The 20469-nt window shown below is 44.7% G+C and overlaps 1 protein-coding gene across 4 annotated transcripts in view; it reads right to left on the bottom strand.

Moving 5' to 3' along the window:
* Positions 1-20469, bottom strand: part of VMP1 (vacuole membrane protein 1) — a 58615-nt gene that overhangs the window by 19412 nt on the left and 18734 nt on the right. For all 4 annotated transcript variants that reach the window (XM_027660173.1, XM_027660174.1, XM_027660175.1 and 1 more), the window contains 2 exons: positions 15729-15896; positions 11255-11386 (listed from right to left, as the gene is read on the bottom strand). In XM_027660173.1, the coding sequence (XP_027515974.1) occupies positions 11255-11386; positions 15729-15896 (300 nt within the window). The remainder of the gene's footprint in view (positions 1-11254; positions 11387-15728; positions 15897-20469) is intronic.

Raw genomic sequence — 20469 nt, 5'->3', positions numbered from 1 at the left:
TCCTTCAACTGAAAGAAAAAAAAAGCACCAAATAAATGAGATTTCCTAATTATTACAGTGGGATATTTTAATTTTAAGGAGAATATAAAAACCCTGTGGAATATTCTGTGAGGGGGAATTTGCTCCCTTTGAGCAGTAGTTACACCTTGGGGTCTGAATGTCTGATTATAAATAAGCAAACCCCAAACCAGGTGATTTATCATTATCTTACACTGGATTTCTAATACACTGTTGTATTAATAGTCACAGAAACTGGAAATAAACTCTCTAGCAAATGACCTATAAATTAATACTTTATTTTAAATAAAATATATTATTATAATTATAAATAAATTGACTTTATTAACTCAGGGCAAGCCCAGTGCAACAGTTTTAATCAAACTGCTTAAAAAGAAACAGCTTCTCCTCACCCACGTTTCTTGATTGCTGCAGAATTCAAGGCTGCCTTCAAACTAATTTTTCCCCTCCAGCTAAATAATAATAATAATAATAATAATAATAATAATAATAATAATAATAATAATAATAACAACAACAACAACAACAACAACAACCACCACCACAGCTATTATTATTATTATTATTACTACTACTACTACTACTATTTTATAAAACCAATTATGAAAGTGTTTTAAAAAACAGTTTATCTCAAAAAAAACCCCCAAAACAAAACCAGTGTTTGGGCAATTTTTCTCACCTTATTGATTCATAACTTTATTTTTTTCAAGTTCTTACTCAGATGGTTTCTCCTTCAAGTTTTGGTTTTACATTGTCTCCATGGAAAGCACATTTTTAAGTTCTAAAAATTTCACTCCAGAACTTCTAATTTGTTTTCCTTTTTTTCCCAACTTTTTAAAATAAGAATTTTTTCAAACTTTGGAAGCCTTTTTCAAAACTTTTTCAGTTTTTTTCCAAAATTTTTCAGTTTTTTTTTTCCAAAACTTCTTCAGCTTTCCAAGCTTTCAAACTTTCTAAATAAGCCCAAAGACAAATTAAGGATTTTTCCCCCCCTATTTCCTATAATTTAACCGCAAAAATAATCAGAAATATGGACACTGCATCTTTATAACACAATCACAGGTAGGAATAATTTGCAGGTTAAGAAACCCACCAGGTTTGCAACAGAACTATGTATCTGCAGCCTCGATATTGACTTTATGAAACAAATTCACAACTATTTCCGTTTGGTCCCTTCCTTAAATCTTGTTTTCTGATCTTTGTGACATCTGCAACAATAAAACCCCTTCAAGGTTTCATTTCTCCGACAACACAACCCCCAGTTTCACAACTTTTACCTATTTCACAATGATATTTTTTCTCTTCCAAAGCCTGCACAGGGAACAATCTTTTCTCTTTTTTTTTTTTTTTTGAATAGTTTGAAATCAAACAACTTTCAGCACTTAAAAAAATAAATTATCTAAATATATATATATATATACATGAAAAAAGACAAAAGTTCAGCTACTTACAGGCACCACATTTTCCCCCCAAATTAAAGGATCTAGAGTGGCCTCTGAGCTAAATGTGATTCATTCTTTATAACATTTTAGCTCGCCGTGTTCCCTTCAGAGATGGTTTGGTTTGGGGGGGTTTGGGAACACATTTCCTGTGAGCTCTGCAGCGCAGGCAGAGGGAGGTGAAGTGATTAAACATGACTTCACTGGGTTAATCATCACATCCCCACAACTGGGGGGGACAGAAGAGGCACAAAAGGTCGGGGGTGAAGGGCTGATTCACCGGGCTCGGCTCGGGGAGGGTGGGTTGGGATCTGCTCAGTTTGATCAGTTCATTGATCCCAACAAAAGCAAAAAACAAAAAACACCCCTCCCACACCTCTGAAATGAAGGGGACAGAGAAGAGAAATGACATGTTTTGCTGCAAAGTGGGATTTACTACAATGTTCCTCCTCCAAAGGGGCCTTGTGGAGCAGCTTTGTGCAAACAGGGACCTTCTATCCCTGGAAAAATGTCCTTATTGACAGTGAATCTTAACTACACTTAACAGACAATCTTGACTGCAAGGCTTCATCCCACCCCTCTGTTTTCTTTGGTTTCCATTTATAATTTACTCTCTCTCTCTTCTTTCTCCCTCGGTGAAGTTGCACAAGCTCCTCTGTCTTCGAGTGAGGAACAAACTCCTCACCGGATCTGGACAAATCTCGAGACAAAAATGGACAAGCTCAAGACAAAAAACTATTTTAATCAATCAATTTTCCCCCTTTTCCCTCTGTAATACTGAGTTATTAATCAGGAAGCAGAACAGCCACTATTTGTTGCTCACAATGAAATTGTGAAGCCTCTTTTTTCCTCCTCTCCAAGAGCAGAGGTGGTTGATGGAGAAGAAGTGAGTTGATGGTATCAAGGAGATCTGAACAATCCCTACAGGAACAACCTTAACACTTCCCCAGAGATCTCTTCTCAAAAGCCTGCCCAGATTATGCCATGTAACAGTTTATTCTCCAACCTGGAGCTGCAATCAGATTTTAGGAGCATCAGGAAAGCCACGACCCCCCCATCAGAAACCAGCTCAATCCCTGAAAGGCACGACCCAAACTTCCAGTGATTTGAGGCCTGGAAAAACTTCTCTCCATTTTTTTTGCTGCTATAAATACCTCAAGCACTTTCCAGATGAAGGGAAGGAATATTTGAGACTAAATTGCATCCCAAGTCCATCGTGTACATGTTCCCTACTCATAAGATCACCCGGGGCCTTAACGTGGGATGGGGGGAAGTCAGTGATGCATTCATGGAACTGCTCCAGCAGGATATTCATCACCTGGCAGATGGTGCCCTGAACAAGTTAAAAATAAATTTCTGGAGGGCCTGGAAGGGGTTACAAAGGATTTGTTACTCTGAGAGAAAACAGGAGCATGGAGGAACATGGAGAAAATAACAAGACAAAGAGGGATCTGAAGGGAATGTGCTGCACCTCGATGGTTCCCCACAACCCAGGAGGGCACTGGAGCTGCTGCAGAGATGGATGTTCATCCCAGGGCAGACCCCCCACTCCAAATGTGTGACTGGAATGTGATGAAGTGGACATTCCCTTAAGGTCTCAGTATAATTTATATTACTGTTACAACATTTTTCTTACTAGAAAACGTTAAACCATCCAAATAATAATCTCAAGAGGAGAACACTTTTTCCCCCCCAAAGATTGAAGCCCATGTCCGAAGGCACCACCTCAGATTATCAAAATTATAGATTCCTTAACATTTAAAGAGCTGCCTACACAGACAGTGCCCCTCTTTATGTAAACATCTGAGTTATGTTAAAAATGAGCTGCTCAGTATTTTGTTTCTTCTGGCTTTCTGTCCCAACACAATGGAATCAAACACAACTTATGGGAGAATGACCATTTGTGGTCAGGCAGTGGATTCCAGGATTTCAGAGGACTGGGAAGAATTATTAACTCATTGGCATAATGGATTAACTGCAGAGGAGCAGCTCCACAGAAGTCAGGGAGCTCCCTGTGGGATGGGAGGGCCCAGCACACATCCCTGCAAGGACGGGAGATCAGCAGGGATTTAAGGAGCAACACACCAGCCTGGAGAGAAAATGAGGAGAACAGGGATCAAATCCAGCAAACAGTTCATCCCTCAGTGACCATTTCACACAAGGCACCAGAGGTGACAGATCTCCTGAGGAAGTTACAAGCAGGAATATTCTGATTGTGGCTCATGATCTCCCATTCCATCAGCACCAAGGACTCCTGGCATCTGAATATGTATGGGAAGGGCTCTGGATCTCTATTCCAGCTTTCTCCAAAGTAATTCCATCTTAGTGCAAAGGAGGGGCAAACTAAATGAGGGTATTTCCATCCTGATGCCTGGAGAGCAGAGGCTGAGAGGGGTAGGGTTTAAACCTACTTCTCACTCAGGAATCTGGGAAAGAAAGGTCCTGTCTGGGAAACTGGGCTGTCAAAGGAGAAAGCTGGAGGAGGTTTTCAAGGATTGCTGGAAGCAGCCAAGGGAAGGTGGCAGAACTAAGCAAGAACTGAAATTAGATAAAAGAAAGGTATTTACACACAACAGGCACAGAACAGACGTTCCAGATGCTAAAGCTTGAGAAGGAAATAAGCTACACTCCCCAAAAAGTCTGGGGTTTTCTGGGACATTAAATTCTGGAAAATCAATTGGTCGTCTTTGGGGCATCTGAGTTTGGAAACTCAGACCTATGAGTAACTACAATTAGTCCTCGTGTCAGAAAAACTGAAGGTTTTCCATAGAAAACACAGTTCAACTCATTGTCCTCAGATTTTAAAAGTGGTGGTAGAAACGACAGACCCGAGGAGCCACAGGGTCCTGGGAGGAGCTGAATCCTCTGCCAGTCCTGTGGGAGCAGAGCACAGCAAAGTGTCCATCCCAACAGCAGGCTTTGCTTTCCCTGTTCATTTAATTTTAGCCTGTCTTGGAGCAAAGGTGTGAAAATTCCAAGAAATGGATCCACTCTATGGTAAGTTATGGTTCCTCCCCAAGAATTCAACCAGCTCTAGATCAATCCATCAGGAACTTCCAGGTACTAATTTCATTAACCATTTGTACCAGGGTAAGAACCATCTCATTTTCCTCTTCTTGTGGGAAGAACCAGCAAATGTTTCTTCATAACAAGCTCCATCTCAGGAGCTGCAGGCTCAAGGTTTTAGACTGTCACAGCCCAACACCCTGCTCAGCTTTGGAAGGGAACCCCCCCAAATTATCACACATTAGAGAGCTCAGTGGGTCTGTAACTTAAATTTAAGCCAGCATTTCCCACAGCCAGAACTGAAGCTCTCAGCCTTCTCCAGATAAAGCCCTTCTGCTTCATACTGTAAGAATAAAGAAATTCTGCAAAGAATAAGACACAATTAAAGGAAATGGCCTGAAGGAAGAGGAAGGAGCTTGTCCTTTCAGTCTTATCAGATGTGTCCTGCAGGGCAGAGGCCCCTGGAACCACATCCCCTGCCACCTCTGCTCCTCACACCGGGGCTGTGCAGCCACAACAGCAAGGTGTCCACTTGGACACTTGGCAGTTTTGCACAAAAACATGAAGGAAAATGACGTCTTTCCTTGCTAAAGCACTACTTTCTCTTCACACCTCGCAGGAGACCTGGCAGTGAGCAGGGACAGATGTCCCAGGGAGGTTGTACAGCCCCTGGTCCTGAGGGCTCCCAGACCTGTCCTGACAATCCCTGAGGAACCTGAGCCTTCGACAAACACTCTGAGCAAAAGGCTGGGGTCAGAAACTGCCTCAGGGCCTGCTCAAGATGAGTCTTCCTGACATTCCAGAGTGGAGAGGGAGAGCCTCTGACCCCTCTGGTTCCCACAAGCAGCCCCTGAGCTCTGCAGCCTCTGCCTCCCAAACCCCCCCTGAGCTGCTCTTTGATCCCAAAGCCACAGCTCTGCCAATCTACTCACAGCAATTCCATTAAAATCCAATTAAAACCAATCAGGTCCTATTTTCAGGCAGTTTCAGATCCAGGTAGTTGCTGGACTGAAGGAAGTTATTGCTTTGCTTCAACCACCACCACCAAGAAAGGAAGGGATTTTTGCTAATCAAATGATTGACTTTTGATAACCAATTGACTTTTTCAATCTCTGACAAATCTGAGGAGGGTCATCAGCACTGGAAAAAAACCCACAGTTTCTCCACAAGGAACTTAGAAATAAGTTAAGGATTAAACCCCACACACGAAAAAATCACTTGTAGAACAGAAGTGAGGAACTCCTTCCCCAGCTGACAAAGCCTCCAGCACACACAAGTCTTCCCTGAGAGCCCCATGGGCAATTCTGAGCAAAGCTCTCCCTCAGAGGTTCCCAGACAGCTCCAAGTGCTCTGCATACCAGACTCTTGTACAACACAGATATTTAAACAGTGTCTGGAGCAGAGGAGGGGGGGGAAAGCAGCCATTTTCTTGGTTATGACACTCTAAGTCATTTCTATCAGTTATTGAAGGTTCTCCCTGGAAAAAATACTCTGAAGCAGCTTTTCTGACCCAGCTTTTGGTCATTTATTGGTCTTTCTCAGAATATTGGGGAGTGAAATATCAATTATTTAGGACCACATTTTCCCCTTAGGAGCTTGTGTTGGGCATTCCCAACACAGACAGAGCAGAGCATGCAAATCCAACTACCTGTTTCTCCACAGCCTCTGTGCAGCTTCCAAAATTTCCAGCACCCCTGGGGACATTATTTCTCATCTGTGCTGTTAAGTGAGAAATTTGTCACTGAAAAAAATTCTCCTGACCTAATACTGAGTGAAAATGTTGCAGCGTAATTTGGATTTCTTCCCTGCCTTGATGATTTCTGATTTCTGCCCTTACACACTGAGCACCAGGATAAAAAAAATAGCAGGGGGCTGCGTGAGTGAGTTTGAGGGAACAGACGTCGCCACAAAGAGGCATTTGGAGCAAAATGTCAGAAAGTCACCTCCAGCTCAGCAGCAGAAATTAGTAATGCAACACCCACTGCTGGTTTTGCCTTATCTGAGCAGGTGTGCAAATGAACAGAACAATGCAGAGCCTCCCCTGCTCCTGCCAGTGCCCAGAGAGCTCCAGCCAGGAGCTGCCTCACACAGGGGTTACTCACAGATTGTCTCCTCTCTGCCTCCATTAACTCTTTGCTACCTCTTTTCTCAGGAAGTTCTCTAGATGAAGTTCTCTTATTTAAAGCTTTCATTGACTCATTTCAAGACTTATTTCGACTCAGTAATTTTGTTACTCAGACTGTTCCCCTGTTACACTGCCCGTGAAAAACCCACCACACCTTATTAGCTCACTGTCACTTTGCCACCTCACTCCCAAGCACTCATAGTTTTTACAGTGAAGCTTCAAGGTTGGATTAGTTTTGAATTTCTATTTAATTGCAGATTAAAGAGGTAAGATTAACTAATTAACAAATCCAGGCATCAAACACGACTGGAGTGTGTGAGGACCAGTCTCCTGGTGACCACCCCCCCATTAATTGTGTAGCACAATTAATGAAGAGGGGAAACTGATGAGGAAAGGGGGTGATTGGAAGACTGAGCAAGAGGAATGATGAGGGGAATTTGATGTTCAGTTTAAATAAGTTAATTCTGGGAAAGTAAAAAAAAAAAGAAGTCGAGGTTTCCCAGTGATTGTACGTGACCCCTCCACTTCCATTTTTGTGATAAGTGCTCTATAAAAACCTGCTTGTGGCCTGCTTTAACTTCTTTTTTTCCTTGCACCAAATACCCTTAAATGTTGATTAAACCAGCCAGCAGCCAGAAAACCCCTTTCAAGCAGGAATTTATCAGAGAGGAGCTGTTAATTAAATTGAATCGGGGGAGAGATCCGTTTTTAATTTGGCCACCTTTTACACTGCTAATTAAATAAGATTTCACTTATTAGTCGAATCTAATCATTCCACGGGAGTGAAGTCACAGTGTCGTGTCAGAACACAGCGCTGGGCTCTCCCCACAGCCAGGGCTGGGTGTGGCAGGACTTTGTTCTGCCTCTGCAAAGAGAAACCCCACGTGAAGAGGTGGAAAAGCAATCCAGGCAAAGGCACCCGGGCTCTCAGGAGCGCTGGAAAGATGGGATTAACATGTGTCCAAGTGTCACTATCACAAAAGTTCATCAGTTTAACTCCTTGCAGGGCAGGAAGTCGTTCTCTGGAGCTCCTGACGCAACTAAAGCAGTTGCAGCTCAGTTTAATACAAACCCTCTCGAGTCCACGTTGACAAATTCTTTAACAAGCCCTGTGGTTACAGGGAAGCTGGTTTCAGTCTGAGTCACTCCTGTTCAAACAGTTTACTGGAAATGGAGGGGAGGGGGAATTTTCAGAGAAGTCATGTGATGGCCAGACAAACCACAACCAGCAAAGGTTCAGTGGAGGCAAAAACAGGTCCCAGCAACAACTGACACTCAGAGTGCAGATGGCACCCAGTCATTTCCAAACCAGCCCTGCTGCAGCCCCGGCATCTCCATGGATTTAACCCCTTTCCAAGCCTCTGTTCTTCCAGAGGCAGGACAGGGCTTGGAAAGTAAACAAACAGCAGTGGCTGATAGTAACACAGGCAACTAGAAAATATTTTTACGTGGAAATTTGGCTGCCCCGAGGCTGCACAGGAGCAAAGCCCGGTGTGTAAATCATTAGTCCTTAAAAATGTGCCACTTAATGAAGCCAAACACTTACAGTCATTAAGGGTTAGATATGCACGGAGATATCAGTACTTTCCCCTCTCAGCAAGGAGTACCAAGATACAGCAAGGCCCAGCACTGTCATCAGGCTCTAAAAAGCTTCATTTTCACCAGGAACCTCCCTCAGCTTTAAGTGTTTCAGCGTGACAGAGAAACGATGGGAAAACTCAACAGTCAGCAAGTGTTCAACTGGCAAGAGAGTCCCTGCACACGTGTGTGGAGACACGAGCTGCACAAAGGATGTGTGCACTGGCATTACCAATGTGCCACCCCAGCACTGAGCAGGATTCACCTCCCCTAATTGAGAGGTTGCTGCGCTGGAGATACTCCCTGTGGCTAAAAGGGGAGCTCTGATAAAACACTCCCTGGTTCTGGAATTCCACTGGAAGAGAGTTAAGGGCGACAGAGATACTGTTTTAAACACTGGTGATTTTTAAATGCTGCCCTGAGTGCTCACAAATCAGAGGGAGCTGCTCTGTGCTGGGCTCTCACTGTGTGTGAGGGGAAAGGGCCCGGAGTGCAAACCCACCCTCCTTGTCCAGGGCAAAGCCATGAGGCAGGAGAAGCTCCAACACTCCCTTTTATGTAACTGGAACTCACTGGTGAGCACACACAGGGACACGGGGAAAGGAGAAGTGAGTGTTCCTTTAAAATGAGGGGCTTTTTCTGAAGGGTGCTAATGGGAAGTACAAGACAGACACACGTCACCTGCAGGCCAAGGAGCTCTCTCAAAACCCAGCTCCAGGTCACTCAGATCTGAGATTCAGGACAGAAAATCCATCAATAGACTCCCTAAAGTAAATAGCATTTTACTCTGTGTAAATCTGACTGGAACACTGAACCTTTCTGCTGTTTAATCCTTTTTTGGTTGGTTTTTTGGTTGTTTTTTTTTTTAAGTGCCCAGCCAGCAGTACATTCCCCCTCACAGATCCTTCAGGCTGGATGTTACAGGCATGATCCATTCTCACCAGAGAAGATCCTCATCTGTTTCTCCAAACTACCATTGTTTTTGAGAAACAGCAGCCCAGGCTCTCTGAACAACACACACACAGAGGGAATCACGTCAAACCATTTGGCTCTGCCTCGTGGGCAAAGAGCAGCTCAGCTATTCTTCAAAATCCAACACCCATTCCCAGGCCTTTCCAAAAGCCTGGACAGAACTGAGACCTTTATGCTGAAAGAAGGCTCCTGTCATTTGCCATCAAGCATTTGGAGCATCCCCCAGGGCACAGGGCACTTGTCACATCCTGCCCCATGTTTTCCTAAGCCCTGGGAAGAGTGGGAGAAACCGCTGGAGGTAATAAAAATCGGTAATGAGCAATTTAAAAATAGGCATCACCACGGGCTCGTGGATGCAAATGACAGGACAAGCAGTGATAAGCTGTGCTGGAGATGGGGATTTGCAGAGGTCAGAGGAAAGGCAGGCCTGTCTCCCACAGACATCCAGCGAAAACACCAGCGAAGCCAAAAGCAAAAAAAGGAAGTCACATTAGCAAATGGAAAAAACTGAACTGTCAGTTTTATGAGCACAATGCAATTTAATCAGATTGTCAAAGCCTCACGCTAGAAGAGTTTATAGAAACCAAACCACAAGTGGAGTTTAAAAGATTGTTGGGGGTTTTTTTGTTTTTGTTTTTGTTTTTTTTTTCCTGGCCATCCATCCACAAAACAACACGTCTCAATCCAAACCCGATTGCCAAGAAAAAATAAAATCAAAAGTAGTGGTAAATAACAGCATCATTTTTCTTCATTAATTCCACAAGGCCACTTGTTTACTCTGGGCAGTCAGTACAGCTATAGTTTGGCCTGGCCTGACAAAATGCTCTCTAGCAAAAAAATCTTCTGCCCAAGAATCTTACTGTGCGTTCTGGAAACCAGCTCTGGCTGCTCCCACCACTGCACACACATAGAATTTGCTGGGAGAGTTTCAGGAAACACAGACACTCCAGTCATGAGCTCCACTGGTTTCATTGTTGGGGTGTTTTTTTTTTTTTACCACAACTCGATTTTTATGCAGTTGGGGATTTTATACACTCAGGGGTTACTTCGCAGAGCAAAGATTGATGAGAGAGTAAAGAACAAAGCAGATGCTTTTTTCCCCCCCCGCTGCATCTTTAAAAAAAATAGAAGAATTTACTATTTGTAATAGCAGAAAAAACCTCTGGAACTTTCTAGGAGGGGGAGGCTCTCAGGAAATACAGGGTTTACTGTTAGAATTACTAGATTGCACTTAGTATTTCCAGACAAACCACTTTCATGGAAAAGCTTCATCCATCTTTTGAAGGAGAAAAAAAAAAAAATATATATTTATCTCTTCCCCTGGCAGAAGAGTTCAGAGACATCAGTGCATATTAAATAGCATCTGCTGGTTTTTAACAGCAGTCTCATGACTTATTTCAACTTAGTGGCAGACAAAACAGGATAAGAAGGAAAAATACAGAGGAAAAATTCAGTGGCAAGGAGTACGAGGAAAAAATGCTTAATTTCTTCTAAAACAGCATCAGTAACTTGTGACCAGGATGCAAACTCCTGACCTGAAGGAAAAATTAGCCACAATAATGCTCGAGTGATGGAGAGCATCGGTTGCAAACTGTGCTGAAACACTGAGAGTGTTTAACCCACTGAGGAAACGAAGGACAGAGTGACAACAAGGGACTGGGAGCAGTTTGGGGGCATTTTCACACCAGGAGAAAAATTCCCCAGTCAAATATCATCTGGAAGGGATGAGCTGGGACTGAAAACCATCCCCTGGCCCAGGGAGGCTCTAAGTGCAGCCCGACAGCCCTGACTGGGGCCGAGCAGCTCCTCTGCCCCCGGTTCCTCAGCCCACTGTCTCCCCCCAACCTTCCCTGTGCTGCTCCTGGAAGTCTCAATAATTGCAGCACTCGTAGCAAATATTTGGCTGCACTGTTGCTTCTGCTCCAACAAGCCCCATCCTTGTCCTGCCATCACCACAGGTATCTCCCCCCAGTGCAGGATCTTTTCCCACCCCTGGGAAGTCCCTCGTGAGCTCACACCGAGTGATTTTCGGCCTGCTCTCGTTTAATTGGAAGGGGTTATTTACTCCATCTAGTTGCCCCGTGTTTTATTAATTATTGTTTTGCACTGTTCTTACTTGTGCAGTCTCTGCATGTTCCAGCATCTCCTCGAATTCCTGGTACTCCTCATCATCGGGTTCAGCACCGGAGAGCCGGGCTGCCCTCGCCATGAAGTAGGGGGGTAGCTCTCCAATGGCTGTGCCAGCACCCTGGGAAAAAAGGAATTCTCATTTATTTTCTCCAACAGAAAACATGTGACATGCACAGTCCTGTGAACATTTCAGATCACTACAACTGCTGGGACCAGCTGTTTGGAGAGGTTTGCTTTCATCCACCAGGAGAACTTCCCATGATTTCAAACATAACGCTGCTCCTCTGAATCCCCCTTTTTCCTTGTTTAGCTCCTCTCAGGGCAGATCCCACATCCCTGACTCAGCAGGGCCTTGCAGTCTCACCCCACCACATGATCCCAGACACATTCTCCAGCATGTGACAGCCCTTGATCCCGAGTGGCCTCCAAAATAATCTGGGAGCTCCTCCCCGGTGCTGTCATGGAGTTTACTCGTCCAGTCATGAGACTCGGTGCAAGTGTTTATTAGAAAACAGGCTCGAGTTTTACTACAGCTGTGAGCAAGGAAAAAAGGTTAAGCAGAGCCTGATCTCGGGTTTTCCCTCTCCTTCAGACTTCGGAATAAGTGCAGCCAAGAGAAGCCCAGATGAAAGGATGGCTGCTTTTCACCACAGGAAAATTAGATTTGTTTTCTCAGGACATCAAATGACTCATTTCAATCCTGTGGGTAAAACGCAACTTTAGCTTAACCAAGGGGAAAAAAAAAAAAGCAAAGGGAGACAGCTAAGGCTGAACATATGGATAAACAGAGGCTAAGGAAACAGGAACTTGGAATTAAGTGGGGATGGTTTAAATTTAGGGCAGGTAAGAGCCAATAGTTGGGCACTGGCTGGGGGTGTGCCAAGGCTCAGCTCCTCGCAGATGGATTTTCTCCCCGATAACAAATGCTTTTCTCTCCAGTGACAAATGCTTTTTTCTGCTCCTTCTGAAGCTTTTCAATTTCCTTTGTTCCTGCCCTGTGTGCAGCTGCAAGCAAGAATTCCAGCTGCTGTGCTGATTCCAAATCAACAGGTTGTGGTTTTAAAGAGGGCTGCCCGAGCTGTTAAACCCTCAGTTTAAGCTCGCAGAGTGCACGGCCTCGCGTGTTTGTGCCCTTGTTTTCCACAGCAGAAAAAAATTTAAACGGGTGCAACAAGCTGAACTTCATTAATCTGCATATTTCTGGCACGAGGGGAAGATAAGGCTGAAAACAGTAGCAACAACACTTCAGAAAAATTAACTTGAGGTTATGTTCTCAGGGTGATGCAAGAACAAAAAGTCACATTGCTCCTCCAGGCTCTGCCAATTTGCTTTGGCTTCGTTCTGTGAACTGAGGAAGAGGTTTGCATGTGTGTGTACTGGACATGAACTTGCTTTAAATTGGCTAAGTCACATGCTCATTATTACAAAACATTTCAGAAGTGCAGCAAAAAATCATATGATTTCATGTCTGCTGGAGATAGGTTCCTTCAGTGCCCCCCCTCCCCAAAAAATTAAGCAGCAATTAAGGGATCCAAAGTATTTAACTGCTTTTGGTAACATTGGCTATTTTCACCATTTAACTCTGAATGCCAGTTTTACAGGGAGATTCCTTGGACTAACAACAAACTGGAAAGGCAAATGCTAATCAAAATTCTTTCACACAAATACATTCAGAAAAGGAAACTGGGAAATGACTCCACTAGAAAGAGTCTTTTAAACAGATTTGATCCTGCTCAGGACACAGGCCGCCTGTTCTGCTAATCCTGAGCAATTAAACACTTTTATTCTTTCCCCTTATTTCTTGTAAAAAAAAAAAAAAAAAAAAAAGGCAAAAACCAGAAAGGCTGCAACACATTAAAAATATAGGGCACTATTGAATTCCTTGTCCCTGTGGGATGGGAGGCTGTAAAAACTGGCATTCACCTCTGAGACTGTTCCTGAGAGTCCTTCTGCAGCCAGGGCTGGGGGAGCCAACTCAGAGTGATTGCAAAAAGCATCATTTTCATTTCACCTCATAATTCCTCGGATGCAGAGATATCTGATCCCTGTAACACCCATTATCAGCACAAATGGCCAGCACTGACGTGCAGGGGACCAGCAAGGATTTTAACCTCTGGAAAACCCTGAGCCTGGTTGAAGTTGGCAGCAGCCACTGCTGGTTTTGTGCTCTGAGTCAAACCCCTCGTGCAGATAAATTCCCACATTTCAGCCCTGCAGGATCCTCTGCCTGGGCAGCTTTGGTTTGTTTTATTTGATTTTAGTCCCCACTGGGACCGACCTGCTTTCAGCATCTCACAGCAGGACTGTATTGCTGCCACCCTCCTGTCTCCCTCCAAACACAAAGATTGGCCAGATTCCACTCTGGAGCCTTTCAACAAAACTTCACAAGTCTACAGGAAACAGGCTGATCTCCACACACCCCATAATCCCTTGGCTTGTGCATTTATCCAGTATTTATCCCAACTTCAGATCTCATTAGAAGTTGTTGGCTCCATTGAAAAGAGATTTTCTGAGCTCGCTCAATCCTCCCCAGATTAGGAATTGAATTTAATATTCCAGAATCCAGTTTAAAAGCAAAAAATTAGTTAAATGCAATTTTTTATTCCCTCCCCCCCAAAAAAAAAAATCAGCCTTTTCACTCTGTGGAATCCCCAAGATTTTTCCTGCGTGAGTGGACGTTTAGTTTAAGAGTGACAGAATCAAAAAATAAGTTTCTCCAGCAGCTTCCATAAGAAGCGAACTGGAATTAGGACAAAAGAAACATGCTGGAAGAGGCAGCAGCAGTTGCCAACTTGATTTGGCTTACAGGAAATTAGTGAGCAATGTTTATGTACTCATGAAACATTCCAAGAAAGCATAACATCGCTCGAGACACCAGGGGTAGACAGAGGATGCTCCCCAGGGAAAAGCCAGTGGAGACAGAGTTCAGTGAGAAGGTAACTCACAGGGAATTCTAAGGCGAGAAGACAAAGGGAAAGGGGGGAGGCAAAGAGTGAAAAAGTGGGATACAGACATTCCAGGCCTGTCCTATTCCCTTGTCTTTCCCTCCTCTGATCCAGCTCAGCCAGGAAGGCACTGGTTGTTCTCCCCGGGGGCTGCTCCGGCCCCGAGATTCCAGTGCCTGCAGCTCCATTAACTCATTTCTGAACGACTTCATTCTCCTCATAGCTCAGTTTTTACATGCTGGGGATTAAGCAATAAGATGTTTACCCTGAGCTGCATTTTTTTATTTTGCAACCCTAGAAACGTAATTGCAAATGCCATTTTTATTACTCTGGTTCTCCGTTAAACAAACTGCAGCACGGGGGGGGGGGGGGGGGGGAGAAAATAAAAAGAAATCTTCTATTTAGAGGCTTATAAGTATGTTTAGTTTCTTATCAAGGCAATTCTGTGCTCTTGTTAGAAGTGAAATTTAAGGTGTATTTGGCTTCTTGAGAGGGCATTGAGTCCACTTTCTCTGTTACTATTTTGACTTTAATCTGTAAATTCAAACAACCCAACTGGAATTTTTGTAACTAACACAGCTGCTGAGAATTTAAAAAAGTTGTCATGACCAGTTGTCTTATATATTAAAGAATACAAGGGCAGACAGCAGATACTTTGTATTTTTAGAATTTCCTCCTCTCTGCATTTGAATTGGACAACCAAGAATTTAGGAATTAAATCATCAGCTGGAGCAGGAAGTCAGTAGCAAAATAAAATTAATTTGGCATGTAGTTCCCAGCAGATGCATCTGTGTAAACTGCAATTCAAAATAATCCGTGTGGTAATGAAAAAAACATCTTATCTGACCAAAATCCTCCAAAAATTAAACTCCTGCAAGAAGCTGCAGAGAAAAATAAAAGAGAAAAATGGAAAGGAAGCTCCAGGGAGAGCGTTTCCTAAGGCCCTGATTCACTCCAAGCTAACCTGCCTTTCCTGTTTTAAGTGCAAAGTTTGCCATGTGGAAACAGGCAGAGAAACAGAAATAAAACACATAAAAATGTGCAGCGTAACACTTTTTCCTTTAATCCAATCTATTGCTGCAAGCCAGAAAAACCATTTCAGCTGTGATTTTAGGGCCTGAGTCCTTCCTATGAGCAACTGCAGCTTCACTGCACTCAGATAATTGGAATTATTCCTCGTTTAAGTGCAGGCAGGGAGAGCTGCCAGAACATCTGAGGGGCAGATCCCCTGTCAGAGACTCACCTTTATACCACCAGTGTTCAAGCACATGAGTTTTCTGCTGGCATTCAGCAGATAAAAGACATCCCAGCAATATCCTACTCCTCCTCCTTGAAGGACATTAAAACCATCAGGGCTGGAAGGTTCACCAGGCAACTCTTCTCCCAGCACACCTCACCTCGGTGTATGACAGCATAAGCTGCTGTCATTTTGCTAATTTAGGATGTTTTGTGCCTTTCTGGACACAGAATTCAGTGCATAAATGAAACTAGTGAAGTTTTCCACCCCAGCCTTACCCACATGCAGGCCTCCAGCCTGACTTTGGAGATGATGGTCCACAGGGAGATGGATCCCTGGGTGGTTCCCTCGTCGGGGCAGATGATTTGATCCGGGTAAGGAGGCTCAGGGAAGTTCACTGAGTTACACTCATAAGCAGCCAGAGTGACTGATGCTATGTGTGGACCCTGGAAAAAAACAGATAAGTCAATGGTAGTTTATGTTATTTAGGATAAAAGTTAAAATTATCCCCCCACACATTCGTCCCTGACGCTAAAATACCTTTAAGGCTTCAACTCAGTGCTTCACCTTTTGGATATTGATAATGTTATATGTGTAAAGGGTTGGGATTTGATTTTTAGATCTGAAATATTTTATATTTATTTATATGTCTGAAGTGCAAAGTTGAGCTGCTTTAAAAAAAAAAAAAAAAGCTTCTTTTGATCCACTAAAAGGCTGAGGAGCCTTTCAGCTTCTGCCACGCCACTGGGTGAGGCTGCCAAGGAGAAATAAGGATAAGAGGTTCCCAGGTTTGTCACAAATGTACTTTACAATTTTAGGGAAGTTTCAACTCCCTTTTTGCATCTGTCCCTGATGACTCAAATAGAGAGATGTGATTTGTTTAGGTCTGACAAACTGGGAACCTCTTTCCTTGGGAACCAGTGCTGAAACTCAGGGAATTTAATCCCATTCCCTGGCAGTTCCTGTGGGACAAACAAGCCATCCCCCTTCAGTGACTGGTTTCACCTGCAGAAATGTGCAATAAACCCCTCCTGATCAGCACATGTGCACAAAGAAAATCCCCCCTGTTTGAGTTGTAAATGCCCATTCCCTCCCTCCCTTGAGAGCCAGGGTGAGGGGGCTGCCAAGGCAGTGAGAGCCGGGGTGGGAATCAAGAAGTGTGGCTTTCAGTTCCACAAAATCTGGGAGACACCCCACAACACAGTGTGACTCCAGCCAGCTGGGAGGGGACTCCGACTTTCAGTTTTAGAATTGTAAAAAAAGACAAATTTAATCACAATTATAGCAAGGCCCCCGCTCCTTGTAAGGTTTTGGTGGTGCCATTACCAGCGTTTCATCCCAAAGTGCACTCAGGGAGGGTAAAGCAGATCCCAAAATCTCAGAAGAGCAACACAAAAATGCCCAACTGGAGCTGCTGCACGAGCTGCTTGCCCTGAGCAGCTTCTCCCATCATCCTGGAAATGGCTTAATGGCCCCAAACCCCTCCTGTGGAGAGCTCTCCCAGTCTCAACAAATGTCTGCAGAGAGGAAAAAATTTCACAAGAAGCAGCCAATGGAAAAAAAAAAGGCATTTCCCCAAACAGCTGTAAATGGCCAAGGAGCCACCTGAAGCCTCCGCCAACGGGCCATAATTCTTCCAGTGCAATGTAAACAGTCCTATAATGGAAAAAAGTTGGAGTTATGGAACCCACAGAAGCCACATTTTGACTGGAATGAGAAACAAAGCCCCAACGGTTCACTGGGAGCGATGAAGTGTGGGGTGTTGGACCCCGAGCCGAAGGGAAGCAGAACAATCCGTGCCCTCCCCTCCGTCCCAGGGGTCACACAGACACCATCCCACGGCTCAGAGCAACATCCCAACATCTGCTTCTGTTCCAGCTCAGCTCCCAGGGAGCAGGAGACTTCCCCAAAGCCCTGGTTACCAGGCACCTCCAAACAATGGCTGGCTGGGCAGGCGCAGGGCGGGCGGAGGAGCGCGGGAGGGTCGCGGGGTGTTCCAGAAAGAAGGTGCCACTTTGCTGGATGTGTAACAGTAGCACTGGTTTAACTCTGAGGGGAAGAGGGAACCAACCTCCAACAGGCTCTAGGTGCCACCTCTGGAAAACCCCTGACAATATCCTCTCCTGTTTTCTCTGCACTCCTCCCTGTGCAGAGGGATTAATTCCCACACAGTTTTTTAATCCTCCTCACAAATAACGTCTCCTCCACCCTCTCCTCTTCCTCCCTGCAGGGCTGCAGGGTTTCACCTCTCTGCAACAGCTCCAGTTTGTTTGAACACCTTGGGAAATCCTCTAAGATGTTCCCTTTTGGGCTCTCCCTGTAGCTCTGCCTTTGAAAAGGGCATTTGCAGAACTCCCTCAAACCCCATCAGGGCAGAGAACAAACACCAAGCCTGGATGATTTCACTGACGAGCTCCTCGCCAAACCAGGAAGAGTCCCTGAAATCCAAGGCATGTAAAGTCCTGAATGCCAACTGCCTTTCCCTCACCCTCTCCCAATGACTTTTTTTGATTTTAAATTGCACTAGCAAGGGCTAACAGGGAAGAGATTGAGAAACATTCTGCTGACTCGGGTGAGAAACATTTGCTCGCCACTGCTGACGACCAGAAGGAGCCTGTGGTCAGGCTGGAATGTGATGTGTTAGAAATATCTGTACAATTTACAAATCAAACCAGACAAGATCTGGTCGTGGAGATGAACTCAACATAAATCTGTTTTTTAGCAAGAGCAGTTCAGGGGAGTTTGGAGATCCCTCACGGCACAGCCCTGAGAAGGTAACCTCGAACTCTTGAACTCACGGGCCTTCAAAGGAGTCTCGTTCCAGTGATTGAAGGCACCCAAGTCAGAATGACACAGCTAATCCTCAGAAATACGTTACTTTAAATGCTCTTTTATGAAATTTCTAGAAGGTATAATCTTTTCATCTATAAATTATGCCTGGAAATTCATCTGCAGAAGTAGAAGGAGAAGGCACAGCCACATGTGAAAAAAATCAGGAGCTGCAATCCTTCAAAACATGCTGATCTCTGTAATTCTTACAACAGAAAGTCTTTACCATAAGGAAAAGTGGCTGAATATCCAATTAAAAATGAATCATATTTTCACATTATTAATCATTCTGTGCACCCAGACTGGGAAGTCAATTAAAGCTCTAAACAAGCCCCGTATCAAGTGTTGGTTTCTCACATGTCCCTTCACAGCCTGCACAAGAACAACTACATCTAATTTTAACCTTTTATTTTGGAGGAAGATGTAATTTTAGACTGGCTTTAATTTAGCAACATTTCTCAAAGAAAAGTGATATGTCTGCCAGCAAGAAAAATATGACACTGAACTCCTTGCTGAACTTAATGCACTAAAAATCTGTTTTCCTCTGCTTTTCACACTGGGTTCAAGACTCAGCCCTTCCACAGGGGGGGAACATGTCATGCTATATTTGATTAAGATATATTGGAAAAACAAAAGCTTGCTTCTCATGGGAAACATCCTGAGAGTGCTGCCCCAGGCCACGACTCATCCCATTCTTATCCATGAAGTCATTACACCTCTCCACAAAGTCACAGCACGGCCCAGCCTCGGGTTTATCTCCAACGGCGGCAGCGCACGACTACCCACAAAGAAATCTGCTGGGTGATTAAGAGGGAAAAGCTTGGTCTGGAGGTGGCTGGTAAATATGTCCATCCAGTCTGTCTGGCTGTGTCGGGAGATTAAAATGTCTCATGATTTTCTCTGATGTCTGGTATGTGGGGCTGGCTGGAGACGGGGCTCGGGGCGAAGGATCCCGTACCTGGAGCATCCTCGAGTGCCACAGACCCCACCGAGTGCTCAGAGCTGGTTGTACCAGACCAACACAACCATTTCAACCAGTGGATTAATTTTACCACCACGTGGCTGTTGGTTTCTATTCCCCCTTCAGCCAGGCCTTGCCCCACAGCACAGAGCTGGTGGAAATTCCAACCCAGCAGCCACAAGCTCTGAAAATGAGTGGACAAGAAGCAGGGGGAGCAGGCACGTGGTGCCACTGTCTGCTCACCAGGGCCACGGTGCTGCTCTGGGGAGAACATGAAAAGCAGATGCTTTGTAAGGCTGTGCCCATGCTGCTTTCTGTAGGAGCAGAGAGACCCGTGCAGGGAAAGGGACAACTGGAAGAATCCAAGTTTATCCTCCGGTACTGACAGTAAACAAAAATAATCTGTCAGTATTCTCTCCTTGCCCTTCCCCAGCCACCCAGCTTATTATTTCTGAGGAATAATCACAACATCCATTCAAACTGACACTGCCAGTGATGACTGGCTTTAATGTCTCCAGTTAGAGGTCGCTTGGCATGATTATCGTTATGTCCAACCTGCTCAAGGAAGTAGTGACAGAAAAAAGAATAAAGTTCAGGCTGTGCATTAAAAAAAAAAAAAAAAAAGCAGAAACTCCAAGGCAGCAAATGAGGAGAAAGCACAACGTGCCCTCCTGGCAGAGCTCTGAGACACAGAACTGGCAGGAGGAAGTGGGGAGCAGATAAGGAAAACACGGCGTCAGCACCTCGAAGGTAAAGTCCATCAACCTTCAGGAGGAAGAAAAGGCTGCAACCACCCTCCTATTAACTCCTCCACCATCCTCCTGCCTCCTCGGCCTGTGCAAGTTCAGGTCACTACAGCTGGTTCAGCACAGCTTAAATATTACTGTGACATCAGTATTTTGTGGCCATCTGAGAAGCCCAGTGCAGCTCTGCCTGTGCAGACAGACACCTCACATGAGCTGTGTTTTGCCACAGTTCCAGCTTTAGATAAGCCCTCCAGACTCTGCCCTACGCCCTGGAAGCCGTTTATGGACCTCCCAGTCACCCCAGTCGGGCTCTGAGTCACGAGCTCTGGCAGTTCTCAGAGGGGCACTGGGGGAGGTTTTTGCTTCCAGCTGCTCCACAGGCCCTGAGCCGAGTCCACAACTGGCCATATGTGCTTGGTTTGTGCCCACAGAACCTAAACCACCCTCAGCTTCAGCTCCTGTTAAGGTTCAGGGCTCAGCTCA

The sequence above is a fragment of the Corapipo altera genome, unplaced genomic scaffold (assembly GCF_003945725.1).
Source record: "Corapipo altera isolate COAL_440 unplaced genomic scaffold, ASM394572v1 271, whole genome shotgun sequence".
NCBI lineage: Eukaryota > Metazoa > Chordata > Aves > Passeriformes > Pipridae > Corapipo > Corapipo altera.
Note: the sequence above shows the minus strand (reverse complement) of the source record. Positions and strands in the feature narration are given on the sequence as shown.